Raw genomic sequence first — 14,811 nt, 5'->3', positions numbered from 1 at the left:
ATGCACCCTGGTGATATACTCCGCACCCTGGCGATATACATCACACCCCGGCGATATACATCACACGCTGACGATATACACCACACCCTGGCGATATACATCACACGCTGACGATATAGAACAAAGAACAAAGAAAATTACAGCACGGGAACTCACCCTTTGGCCCTCCAAGCCTGCACCGACCATGCTGCTCGACTTAACTAAAACCCCTACCCCTCCGGGGACCATATCCCTCTATTCCCATCATATTCATGTATTTGTCAAGATGCCCCTTAAAACTCACTACCGTATCCGCATCCACTCCCTTCCCCAGCAGCGAGTTCCAGGCACCCACTATCCTCTGTGTAAAAAGATCTGCCTCGTACATTTCCTTTAAACCTTGCCCCTCAAACCTTAAACCTGTGCTCCCGAGTAATTGACTCTTCCACCCTGGGAAAAAGCTTCTGACTATCCACTCTGTCCATGCCTCTCAATCTTGTAGACTTCTATCAGGTCACCCCTCAACCTCCGTCACTCCAGTGAGAACAAACCGAGTTTCTCCAATCTCTCCTCATAGCCAATGCCCTCCATACCAGGCAACATCCTGGTAAATCTTTTCTGTACCCTCTCCAAAGCCTCCACATCCTTCTGGTGGTGTGGCGACCAGAATTGAACACTATATTCCAAGTGCGGCCTAACTAAGGTTCTATAAAGCTGCAACATGACTTGCCAATTTTTAAACTCAATTCCCCGGCCGATGAAGGCAAGCATGCCGTATGCCTTCTTGACTACCTTCTCCACCTGCATTGCCACTTTCAGTGACCTGTGTACCTGTACACCCAGATCCCTCTGCCTGTCAATACTCTGAAGGGTTCTGCCATTTACTGTATATTTCCTATCTGTATTAGACCTTCCAAAATGCATTACCTCACATTTGTCCGGATTAAACTCCATCTGTCATCTCTCCGCCCAAGTCTCCAACTGATCTATATCCTGCTGTATCCTCTGATGGTCCTCATCGCTATCCGCAAATCCACCAATCTTTGTGTCGTCCGCAAACTTACTAATCAATCCAGTTACATTTTGCTCCAAATAATTTACATATATTACAAACATACAGTGCACCCTGGAAATATACTCCGCACCCTGGAGATATACTCCGCACCCTGGAGATATACTCCGCACCCTGGAGATATACTCCGCACCCTGGAGATATACACCGCACCCTGGAGATATACTCCGCACCCTGGAGATATACTCCGCACCCTGGAGATATACACCGCACCCTGGAGATATACTCCGCACCCTGGAAATATACTCCGCACCCTGGAGATATACACCGCACCCTGGAGATATACTCCGCACCCTGGCGATGTACACCGCACCCTGGAGATATACTCCGCACCCTGGAGATATACTCCGCACCCTGGAGATATACTCCGCACCCTGGAGATATACTCCGCACCCTGGAGATATACTCCGCACCCTGGAGATATACTCCGCACCCTGGAAATATACTCCGCACCCTGGAGATATACTCCGCACCCTGGCGATGTACACCGCACCCTGGAGATATACTCCGCACCCTGGAGATATACTCCGCACCCTGGAGATATACTCCGCACCCTGGAGATATACTCCGCACCCTGGAGATATACTCCGCACCCTGGAGATATACACCGCACCCTGGAGATATACACCGCACCCTGGCGATATACACCGCACCCTGGAGATATACACCGCACCCTGGAGATATACACCGCACCCTGGCGATATACACCGCACCCTGGAGATATACTCCGCACCCTGGAGATATACTCCGCACCCTGGAGATGTACACCGCACCCTGGCGATATACTCCGCACCCTGGAGATGTACACCGCACCCTGGAGATATACTCCGCACCCTGGCGATATACTCCGCACCCTGGAGATATACTCCGCACCCTGGAGATATACTCCGCACCCTGGAGATATACTCCGCACCCTGGCGATGTACTCCGCACCCTGGAGATATACTCCGCACCCTGGAGATATACTCCGCACCCTGGAGATATACTCCGCACCCTGGAGATATACTCCGCACCCTGGCGATGTACTCCGCACCCTGGAGATATACTCCGCACCCTGGAGATATACTCCGCACCCTGGAGATATACTCCGCACCCTGGAGATATACTCCGCACCCTGGAGATATACTCCGCACCCTGGAGATATACACCGCACCTTGGAGATATACACCACACCCTGGAGATATACTCCGCACCCTGGAGATATACTCCGCACCCTGGCGATGTACTCCGCACCCTGGAGATATACTCCGCACCCTGGAGATATACTCCGCACCCTGGAGATATACTCCGCACCCTGGAGATATACTCCGCACCCTGGAGATATACTCCGCACCCTGGAGATATACTCCGCACCCTGGAGATATACTCCGCACCCTGGAGATATACTCCGCACCTTGGAGATATACACCACACCCTGGAGATATACTCCGCACCCTGGAGATATACTCCGCACCCTGGCGATGTACACCGCACCCTGGCGATATACTCCGCACCCTGGAGATATACTCCGCACCCTGGAGATATACTCCGCACCCTGGAGATATACTCCGCACCCTGGAGATATACTCCGCACCCTGGAGATATACAACGCACCCTGGAGATATACTCCGCACCCTGGAGATATACAACGCACCCTGGAGATATACTCCGCACCCTGGAGATATACTCCGCACCCTGGAGATATACTCCGCACCCTGGAGATATACTCCGCACCCTGGAAATATACTCCGCACCCTGGAGATATACAACGCACCCTGGAGATATACTCCGCACCCTGGAGATATACAACGCACCCTGGAGATATACTCCGCACCCTGAAGATGTGCACCGCACCCTCGCGATATACACCACTCAGACGCAGACTCAGATGCAGACCCAGACGCGGACTCTGATATTACACCACACATTGGTGGTGTAAAGTACTGTACCCTGGTACTTTACCCTCTAATAGTATATTCTGGTGTGTAATATTATCCTCTGGTACTTTACCATGTAACAGTATAATCTGGTGTGTAATATTACACTCTGGTACTTTACCATGTAACAGTATATTCTGGTGTGTAATATTACACAATGGTACTTTACCATGTAATAGTACTTTACTATGTAACAGTATAGAACATAGAACATAGAACAGTACAGCACAGAACAGGCCCTTCGGCCCACGATGTTGTGCCGAGCTTTATCTGAAACCAAGATCAAGCTATCCCACTCCCTACCATCCTGGTGTGCTCCATGTGCCTATCCAATAACCGCTTAAATGTTCCTAAAGTGTCTGACTCCACTATCACTGCAGGCAGTCCATTCCACACCCCAACCACTCTCTGCGTGAAGAACCTACCTCTGATATCCTTCCTATATCTCCCACCATGAACCCTATAGTTATGCCCCCTTGTAATAGCTCCATCCACCCGAGGAAATAGTCTTTGAACGTTCACTCGATCTATCCCCTTCATCATTTTATAAACCTCTATTAAGTCTCCCCTCAATCTCCTCCGCTCCAGAGAGAACAGCCCCAGCTCCCTCAACCTTTCCTCATAAGACTGACACTCCAAACCAGGCAGCATCCTGGTAAATCTCCTCTGCACTCTTTCCAGCGCTTCCACATCCTTCTTATAGTGAGGTGACCAGAACTGCACGCAATATGCCAAATGCGGTCTCACCAAGGTCCTGTACAGTTGTAGCATAACCCCACGGCTCTTAAACTCCAACCCCCTGTTAATAAAAGCTAACACACTATATGCCTTCTTCACAGCTCTATCCACTTGAGTGGCAACCTTTAGAGATCTGTGGATATGGACCCCAAGATCTCTCTGTTCCTCCACAGTCTTCAGAACCCTACCTTTGACCCTGTAATCCACATTTAAATTAGTCCTACCAAAATGAATCACCTCACATTTATCAGGGTTAAACTCCATTTGCCATTTTTCAGCCCAGCTTTGCATCCTATCTTTGTCTCTTTGCAGCCTACAACAGCCCTCCACCTCATCCACTACTCCACCAATCTTGGTGTCATCAGCAAATTTACTGATCCACCCTTCAGCCCCCTCCTCTAAGTCATTAATAAAAATCACAAAGAGCAGAGGACCAAGCACCGATCCCTGCGGCACTCCGCTAGCAACCTGCCTCCAGTCCGAAAATTTTCCATCCACCACCACCCTCTGTCTTCGATCAGATAGCCAGTTACCTATCCAATCGGCCAACTTTCCCTCTATCCCACACCTCCTTACTTTCATCATAAGCCGACCATGGGGGACCTTATCAAACGCCTTACTAAAATCCATGTATATGACATCAACCGCCCTACCTTCATCAACACACCTAGTTACCTCCTCAAAAAATTCTATCAAATTTGTGAGGCACGATTTGCCCTTCACAAATCCGTGCTGACTATCCCGGATTAATCCGCATCTTTCTAAATGGTCGTAAATCCCATCCCTAAGGACCTTTTCCATCAATTTACCAACCACCGAAGTCAGACTAACCGGTCTATAATTACAGTATATTCTGGTGTGTAATATTACACATTGTTACTTTACTCTATAACAGTATATTCTGGTGTGTAATATTACACACTGGTACTTTACTATGTAACAGTATAATCTGGTGTGTAATATTACACATTGTTACTTTACTCTATAACAGTATATTCTGGTGTGTAATATTACACACTGTTACTTTACTCTATAACAGTATATTCTGGTGTGTAATATTACACATTGTTACTTTACTCTATAACAGTATATTCTGGTGTGTAATATTACACACTGGTACTTTACTATGTAACTGTATATTCTGGTGTGTAATATTACACACTGGTACTTTACTATGTAACAGTATAATCTGGTGTGTAATATTACACATTGTTACTTTACTCTATAACAGTATATTCTGGTGTGTAATATTACACACTGGTACTTTACTATGTAACAGTATATTCTGGTGTGTAATATTACACACTGGTACTTTACTATGTAACAGTATAATCTGGTGTGTAATATTACACATTGTTACTTTACTCTATAACAGTATAATCTGGTGTGTAATATTACACACTGGTACTTTACTCTATAACAGTATATTCTGGTGTGTAATATTACACACTGGTACTTTACCATGTAACAGTATATTCTGGTGTCTAATATAACACACTGGTACTTTACCATGTAACAGTATATTCTGGTGTGTAATATTACACACTGGTACTTTACCATGTAACAGTATATTCTGGTGTCTAATAGTACATTCTGCTACTTTATCCTGTAACAGTATATTCTGGTGTGTAATATTACATTCTGGTACTTTACCATGTAACAGTATATTCTGGCGTGTAATATAACACACTGGTACTTTACCCTGTAACAGTATATTCTGGTGTGTAATATTACATTCTGGTACTTTACCATGTAACAGTATATTCTGGCGTGTAATATAACACACTGGTACTTTACCCTGTAACAGTATATTCTGGCGTGTAATATAACACACTGGTACTTTACCATGTAACAGTATATTCTGGCGTGTAATATAACACACTGGTACTTTACCCTGTAACAGTATATTCTGGCGTGTAATATAACACACTGGTACTTTACCCTGTAACAGTATATTCTGGCGTGTAATATAACACACTGGTACTTTACCATGTAACAGTATATTCTGGCGTGTAATATTACACACTGGTACTTTACCCTGTATAGTATATTATAGTGTGTAATATTACACTGTGGTACTTTACCATGTAACAGTATATTCTGGTGTGTAATATTACACACTAATACTTTACCATGTAACAGTATATTCTGGTGTGTAATATTACACACTAATACTTTACCATGTAACAGTATATTCTGGTGTCTAATAGCACATTCTGGTACTTTATCCTGTATAGTATATTATAGTGTGTAATATTACACTCTGGTACTTTGCCATGTCATAGTACATTCTGGTGTGTAATATTACACAATGGTACTTTACCATGTAATAGTACTTTACCATGTAATAGTACTTTACTATGTAACAGTATATTCTGGTGTGTAATATTACACACTGGTACTTTACTATGTAACAGTATAATCTGGTGTGTAATATTACACACTGGTACTTTACTATGTAACAGTATAGTCTGGTGTGTAATATTACACACTGTTACTTTACCCTATAACAGTATATTCTGGTGTGTAACATTACACACTGGTACTTTACCACCTCTATAAATGTGAGGTGATTCATTTTGGTAGGACTAATTTAAATGTGGATTACAGGGTCAAAGGTAGGGTTCTGAAGACTGTGGAGGAACAGAGAGATCTTGGGGTCCATATCCACAGATCTCTAAAGGTTGCCACTCAAGTGGATAGAGCTGTGAAGAAGGCATATAGTGTGTTAGCTTTTATTAACAGGGAGTTGGAGTTTAAGAGCCGTGGGGTTATGCTGCAACTGTACAGGACCTTGGTGAGACCACATTTGGAATATTGTGTGCAGTTCTGGTCACCTCACTATAAGAAGGATGTGGAAGCGCTGGAAAAAGTGCAGAGGAGATTTACCAGGATGCTGCCTGGTTTGGAGGGTAGGTCTTATGAGGAAAGGTTATTGGATAGGCACATGGAGCACACCAGGATGGTAGGGAGTGGGATAGCTTGATCTTGGTTTCAGATGAAGGTCGGCACAACATCGTGGGCCGAAGGGCCTGTTCTGTGCTGTACTGTTCTATGTATGTCTATGTTGAGGGAGCTAGGGCTGTTCTCTCTGGAGTGGAGGAGGCTGAGGGGAGACTTAATAGAGGTTTATAAAATGATGAAGGGGATAGATAGAGTGAACGTTGAAAGACTATTTCCTCGGGTGGATGGAGCTATTACAAGGGGGCATAACTATAGGGTTCGTGGTGGGAGATACAGGAAGGATATCAGAGGTAGGTTCTTTACGCAGAGAGTGGTTGGGGTGTGGAATGGACTGCCTGCAGTGATAGTGGAGTCAGACACTTTCGGAACATTTAAGCGGTTATTGGATAGGCACATGGAGCACACCAGGATGATAGGGAGTGGGATAGCTTGATCTTGGTTTCAGATAAAGCTCGGCACAATATCGTGGGCCAAAGGGCCTGTTCTGTGCTGTACTGTTCTATGTTCTATGTTCTACTTTATCCTGTAACAGTATATTCTGGTGTCTAATATTACACTCTGGTACTTTATCCTGTAACAGTACATTCTGGTGTGTAATATTACACTCTGGTACTTAACCATGTAACAGTATATTCTGGTGTGTAATATAACACACTGGTACTTTACCCTGTAACAGTATATTCTGGTGTTTAATTACTTTACCCAGTGAGTTTATATTCTTCGATTTCACTTGTTATCCAGTTCTAGCTTGCTCTCTTTTTTCCTTTTCACTGATTTCAATTGGAAATGATTTGCCCTTTGCCTTTTTGCTGTGAATGTAAAGATATCAATCGATCAGCCTGTAATTCTGAAAACAGTTCCTCTCTTCCTTATACACAGAGTAATTACTGCCCTCAGTGATGCTGTCAGACAGAGGCTGAGGTAAAACCTATCTCCGCTCATCTCTCTCCTTCTGTCTTTGTTCTTTTGCCATTCTCTATCAAATTCCTGCGGCAGAGAGCGCAGGAAAAAGGATTTGCAGTTAAGGAGAACTTTCTTTCAATTCACAAATGATTTAGCTCTGCATTGTGGCGAATCTAATACGGTTTTGGAGCCTCGCTCGGGGGAGACGGACATTCCCGCCCGAGGTCAACGCAGATTTCCATTGTCGGACCCTTGTCCACACCAATTCCAGGGTGCGCGAGGTGGGAGAACTCCGGGGGTTATTTACCAGGTATTAACCAGGTCAATTATTAATCAGGTATTATTTACCAGGTCAATTATTAACCAGGTCAATTATTTACCAGTAAGAAGTCTCACAAACCAGGTTGAAGTCCAACAGGTTTATTTGGTAGCACGAGCTTTCGGAGCGCTGCTCCTTCATCATGACTCACCGGATGACCACAATTCAGTTACATTTACTTTAGCAATGGAAAGGGATAGGTATATACCGAAGGGCAAGAGTTATAGCTGGGGGAAAGGAAATTATGATGCGATTAGGCGAGATTTAGGATGCATAGGTTTGGGAAGGAAACTGCAGGGGATGGGCACAATTGAAATGTGGAGGTTGTTCAAGGAACAGCTACTGCGTGTCCTTGATAAGTATGTACCTGTCAGGCAGGGAGGAAGTGGTCAAGCGAGGGAACCGTGGTTTACAAAAGACGTTGAATCTCTTGTGAAGAGGAAGAAGGAGACTTGTGTAAAGATAAGATGTGAAGGCTCAGTTAGGGTGCTTGAGAGTTACAAGTTAGCCAGAAAGGACCTAAAGAGAGAGTTAAGAAGAGCCAGGAGGGGACATGAGAAGTCTTTGGCAGGTAGGATCAAGGAAAACCCTAAAGCTTTCTATAGGTATGTCAGGAATAAAAGAATGACTAGGGTAAGATTAGGGCCAGTCAAGGACAGGAGTGGGAAGTTGTGCGTGGAGCCTGAACAGATAGGAGAGGCGCTAAATTAATATTTTCTGTCAGTATTCACGCAGGAAAAAGACAATGTTGTTGAGGGGAGTACTGAGATGCAGGCTATTGGACTAGACGGGATTGAGGTTCATAAGGAGGAGGTGTTAGCCATTCTGGAAAGTGTGAAAATAGATAAGTCCCTTGGGCCGGATGAGATTTATCCTAGGATTATCTGGGAGGCTAGGGAGGAGATTGCAGAGCCTTTGGCTTTGATCTTTATGTCGTCATTGTCTACAGGAATAGTGCCAGAAGACTGGAGGATAGCAAATGTTGTCCCCTTGTTCAAGAAGGGGATTAGAGACAACCCTGGTAATTATAGACCGGTGAGCCTTACTTCTGTTGTGGGCAAAGTTTTGGAAAGGATTATAAGAGATAGGATTTATAATCATCTAGAAAAGAATAATTTGATTAGGGATAGTCAGCACCGTTTTATGAAGGGTAGGTCGTGCCTCACAAACCTTATTGAGTTCATTGAGAAGGAGACCAAAGAGGTGGATGAGGGTAAAGCAGTTGATGTGGTGTATATGGATTTCAGTAAAGCGTTTGATAAGCTATTGCAGAAGATACGGAGGCATGGGATTGAGGGTGATTTCGCGGTTTGGATCAGGAATTGGCTAGTTGTAAGAAGACAGAGGGTGGTGGTTGATGGGAAATGTTCATCCTGGAGTTCAGTTACTAGTGGTGTACCGCAAGGATCTGTTTTGGGGCCACTGCTGTTTGTCATTTTTATAAATGACGTGGATGAGGGCGTAGAAGGATGGGTTAGTAAATTTGCGGATTACACTAAAGTCGGTGGAGTTGTGGACAGTGTGGAAGGTTGTTGCAGGTTACAGAGGGACATAGATAAGCTGCAGAGCTGGGCTGAGAGGTGGCAAATGGAGTTCAATGCGGAAAAGTGTGAGGTGATTCACTTTGGAAGGAGTAACAGGATTACAGAGTACTGGGCTAATGGTAAGATACTTGGTAGTGTGGATGAACAGAGAGATCTCGGTGTCCATGTGCATAGATCCCTGAAAGTTGGCACCCAGGTTGATAGGGTTGTTAAGAAGGCGTACGGTGTGTTAGCTTTTATTGGTAGAGGGATTGAGTTTCGGAGCCAGGAGGTCATGTTGCAGCTGGACAAAACTCTGGTGCGGCCGCATTTGGAGTATTGCGTACAGTTCTGGTCGCCGCATTATAGGAAGGATGTGGAAGCATTGGAAAGGGTGCAGAGGAGATTTACCAGGATGTTGCCTGGTATGGTGGGAAGGTCTTATGAGGAAAGGCTGAGGGACTTGAGGTTGTTTTTGTTAGAGAGAAGAAGGTTAAGAGGTGACTTAATAGAGGCATACAAGATGATCAGAGGATTAGATAGGGTGGATAGTGAGAGCCTTTTTCCTTGGATGGTGATGGCTAGCACGAGGGGACATAGCTTTAAATTGAGGGGTGAGAGATATAGGACAGATGTCAGAGGTAGGTTCTTTACTCAGAGAGTAGTAAGGGCGTGGAATGCCCTGCCTGCAGCAGTAGTGGACTCGCCAACATTAAGGGCATTTAAATGGTTATTGGATAAACATATGGATGATATTGGAATAGTGTAGATTAGAGGGGCTTTAGATTGGTTCCACTGGTCGGTGCAACATCGGGGGCCGAAGGGCCTGTACTGCGCTGTAATGTTCTATGTTCTATGTTCTATGAATTTAACCTGGCGTTGTGAGACTACTTACTGTGTCCGGCAATTATTTACCATGTATTATTCACCAGGTTAATTATTAACCGGGTATTATTTACCGGATATTATTCACCAGGTTAATTATTAACCAGGTATTACTTACCGGGTATTATTTACCAGGTTAATTATTAACCGGATATTATTTACTGGGTATTATTCACCAGGTTAATTATTAACCGGGTATCATTTACCGGATATTATTCACCAGGTTAATTATTAGCTGGGTATTATTTTCCGGGTATTATTTACTGGCTATTATTCACCAGGTTAATTATTAACCGGTATTATTTACCAGGTTAATTATTAACCGGGTATTATTCACCAGGTTAATTATTAACCAGGTATTATTTTCCGGGTATTATTTACCAGGTTAATTATTAACCGGGTATTATTTACCGGAGGAGGTGGATGTTCTGAGGGAAGATGTATTAGCAATTTTGAAAAACCTGAGGGTCGATAAGTCCCCTAGGCCAGATGGGAAATATCCTAGGATTCTTTGGGAGGCAAGGGATGTGATTGCAGAGCGTTTGGCTTTGACCTTTGGGTCCTCACTGTCCACGGAGGTAGTGCCAGAGGACTGGAGAGTGGCGAATGTTGTTCCTCTGTTCAAGAAAGGAAATAGGAATGACCCTGGTACTTATAGGCCGGTTAGTCTTACTTCGGTGGTCGGTAAGTTAATGGAAAAGGTCCTGAGGGATAGGATTTATGACCATTTGGAAAGATGCTGCTTAATCCGGGATAGTCAACACGGATTCATGAAGGGTAAGTCTTGCCTAACAAATTTGATTGAATTCTTTGAGGAGATAACTAAATGTGTAGATGAAGGTAGAGCAGTTGATGTCGTATACATGGATTTTAGTAAGGCATTTGATAAGGTTCCCCATGGTCGGCTCATGAAGAAAGTAAGGCGGTGTGGGAGAGAGGGAAATTTAGCCGATTGGATAAGGAACTGGCTATCTCATAGAACACAGTAAGAGTTTTAACAACATCAGGTTAAAGTCCAACAGGTTTATTTGGTAGCAAATGCCATTAGCTTTCGGAGCGCTGCTCCTTTGTCAGATGGAGTGGATATCTGCTCTCAAACAACTGCACAACCTCAAACAGACCATTGTCCGCAACAAACTACCCAGCCTTCAGGAGAACAGTGACTATGACACCACACAACTCTGCCACAGCAACCTTTGAAAGACGTGCCGGATCATCGACACGGATGCCATCATCTCACGTGAGAACACCATCTACCAGGTGCACGGTACCTACTCTTGCAACTCGGCCAACGTTGTCTACCTGATACGCTGCAGGAAAGGATGTCCCGAGGCATGGCACATTGGGGAGACTATGCAGATGCTACGACAACGGATGAATGAACACCGCTCGACAATCTTCCTGTGGGGGAGCACTTCAGCGGTCACGGGCATTCAGCCTTGGATCTTCAGGTAAGCGTTCTCCAAGGCGGCCTTCACGACACACGACAGCGCAGAGTCGCTGAGCAGAAACTGATAGCCAAGTTCCGCACACATGAGGACGGCCTAAACCGGAATCTAAGGTTTATGTCACACTATCAGTAACCCCCACAACTTGCAGAATCTCATTGACTGTCCTGTCTGGAGACAATACACATCTCTTTAACCTGTGCTTAATGCTCCCTCCACTCACATTGTCTGTATCTTTAAGACCTGGTTGGTTGTAGAGATTCGCATTCTAACCAGTATTCTGTAACTTCATTTTGTGTCTCTGTGCCCTGTTTGAGAGCAGATATCCACTCCATCTGACGAAGGAGCAGCGCTCCGAAAGCGAATGGCATTTGCTGCCAAATAAACCTGTTGGACTTTAACCTAGTGTTGTTAAAACTCTTACTGTATTTACCCCAGTCCAACGTCGGCATCTCCACATCATATCTCATAGAAGACAGAGGGTGGTGGTGGATGGAAAATTTTCAGACTGGAGACCAGTTACCAGCGGTGTACCACAAGGATCAGTGTTGGGTCCTCTGCTCTTTGTGATTTTTATTAATGACTTAGAGGAGGGGGGCTGAAGGGTGAGTCAGTAAATTTGCTGATGACACCAAGATTGGTGGATTAGTGGATGAGGTGGAGGGCTGTTGTAGGCTGCAAAGAGACATTGATAGGATGCAGAGCTGGGCTGAAAAATGGCAGATGGAGTTTAACCCTGATAAGTGCAAGGTGATCCATTTTGGTAGGACAAATTTGAATGCGGATTACAGGGTCAACGGCAGTGTCCTGAGGAATGTGGAGGAACAAAGAGATCTTGGGGTTCATATCCACAGATCTCTGAAGGTTGCCACTCAAGTGGATAGAGCCGTGGAGGCCTATAGTGTGTTAGCTTTTATTCACATGGGGTTTGAGTTTTAAGAGCTGTGGGGTTATGCTGCAACTGTACAGGACCTTGGTGAGACCGCATTTGGAATATTGTGTGCAGTTCTGGTCACCTCACTATAAGAAGGATGTGGAAGCGCTGGAAAGAGTGCAGAGGAGATTTACCAGGATGCTGCCTGGTTTGGAGGGTAGGTCTTATGAGGAAAAGTTGAGGGAGCTAGGGCTGTTCTCTTCAGAGCGAAGGAGGATGAGAGGCGACTTAATCGAGGTTTATAAGATGATAAGGGGGATAGATAGAGTGGACGTTCAAAGGCTATTTCCTCGGGTGGATGTAGCTGTTACAGGGGGGCATAATTATAAGGTTCATGGTGGGAGAGGGCGGGGGGAGGGGGTGAGGGCGGGGTAGGGGGGGAGGGTGGGGTCAGGGGGGGTAGGGCAGGGGTCGGGGGGAGGGCGGGGATCGGGGGGGAGGGCGGGGGCCGGTGGGGAGGGCGGGGGTCTGGGTGGGAGGGTGGGGGTCGGGGTGGGAGGGCGGGGGTCGGGGTGGGAGGGCGGTGGACGTGGGGAAGGGCGGGTTTCGGGGGGGAAGGGTGGGGGGAGAGGGGTGGGGAGGAAGGCAGGGGTTTGGGGGAGGGCGGGGTGGGCGTGGGGAGGGGGAGGGTGGGTTTCGGGGGGAGGGCGGGGGGGAGGATGGAGGGAGTGGGGGAGGGCGGGGATCGGGGGCAGGGCGGGGGGAGGGGGTCGGGCGGAGGTCAGGGGGAGGTCGGGAGTCGGGGGGGTGGTCGGGGGGAGGACGGGGATCGGGGGTAGGGAGTGTCGAGTCCGGGTGGGAGTGTTGGGTTCGGGGGTGGAGCGTCGGCTTTGGCGGGGTGGGGGTGGAAGCGTCGGCTTTGGCGGGGGGGGGGGAGGAGTGTCGGGTTCGGGGGGCGGGGGGCGGGGGAGTGTCTGGTAAGGGTGGGAGTGTAGGGTTCGGGGGGGGGAGTGTCGAATTCGGGGTGGGGGGAGTGTCGAGTTCGGGGGGGGGGGGGAATGTCGAGTTCAGGGGGGGGAGTGTCGGGTTCGGGGGGGAGTGTCGGGTTCGGGGGGAGTGTCGGGTTTGGGGGAGGGGGGGAGTGTCGGGTTCGGGGGGGGAGTGTCGGGTTCGGGGGGGAGTGTCGGGTTCGGGGGGGTGGGGGGAGTGTCGGGTTCGGGGGGGGAGTGTCGGGTTCGGGGGGGTGGGGGGAGTGCCAGGTTCGGGGGGGTGGGAGGAGTGTCGGTTGGCGGGGTGGGGGGAGTGTCGGGTTCGGGGGGGTAGGGGGAGTGTCGGGTTCGGGGGGTGGGGGGAGTGTCGAGTTTGGGGGGTGGGGGGAGTGTCGGGTTCCGGGGGGTGGGGGGAGTGTCGGGTTCGGGGGGGAGTGTCGGGTTCGGGGGGGTGGGGGGAGTGTCGGGTTCGGGGGGAGTGTCGGGTTCGGGGGGGGGAGTGTCGGGTTCGGGGGGTGGGGGGAGTGTCGGTTCGGGAGGGGGGAGTGTCGGGTTCGGGGGAGGGGGGGAGTGTCGGGTTCGTGGGGGGAGTGTCGGGTTCGGGGGGGGGAGTGTCGGGTTCGAGGGGGAGTGTCAGGTCCTGGGGGGTGGGGGGAGTGTCGGGTTCGGGGGGGAGTGTCGGGTTCGGGGGGGTGGGGGGAGTGTCGGGTTCGGGAGGGGGGAGTGTCGGGTTCGGGGGGAGGGGGGGAGGTCGGGTTCGGGGGGGAGTGTTGGGTTCGGGGGGGGAGGTGTTGGGTTTGGGAGGGGGGTGGGGGGAGTGACGGGTTCGGGAGGGGGGAGTGACGGGTTCGGGGGGGGAGTGTCGGGTTCGGGGGGGGTGGGGGGGAGTGTCGGGTTCGGGGGGGGAGGGGGGAGTGTCGGGTTCGGGGGGGGAGTGTCGGGTTCGGGGGGGGAGTGTTGGGTTCGGGGGGGTGGGGGGAGTGTCGGGTTCGGGAGGGGGGAGTGTCGGGTTCGGGGGACGGAGTGTCGGGTTCGGGGGGGTGGGGGGAGTGTTGGGTTCGGGGGGGTGGGGGGAGTGTCGGGTTCGGGAGGGGGGAGTGTTGGGTTCGGGGGGGTGGGGGGAGTGTCGGGTTTGGGAGGGGGGAGTGTCGGGTTCGGGGGTGGGGGGAGTGTCGGGTTCGGGGGGTGTGGGGGGAGTGTC

General features: G+C 48.4%; 1 protein-coding gene across 1 annotated transcript in view; it reads right to left on the bottom strand.

Moving 5' to 3' along the window:
* LOC144486058 (uncharacterized) overlaps positions 1–14,811 on the bottom strand; it is a 116,326-nt gene that overhangs the window by 3,340 nt on the left and 98,175 nt on the right. The window contains exon 8 of the mRNA XM_078204161.1: positions 7,372–7,478. Within this exon, the coding sequence (XP_078060287.1) occupies positions 7,396–7,478 (83 nt within the window). The 3' untranslated portion in view covers positions 7,372–7,395. The remainder of the gene's footprint in view (positions 1–7,371; positions 7,479–14,811) is intronic.

The sequence above is a fragment of the Mustelus asterias genome, unplaced genomic scaffold, assembly GCF_964213995.1.
Source record: "Mustelus asterias unplaced genomic scaffold, sMusAst1.hap1.1 HAP1_SCAFFOLD_281, whole genome shotgun sequence".
NCBI lineage: Eukaryota > Metazoa > Chordata > Chondrichthyes > Carcharhiniformes > Triakidae > Mustelus > Mustelus asterias.
This window is presented reverse-complemented; position numbering and strand designations above follow the sequence as displayed.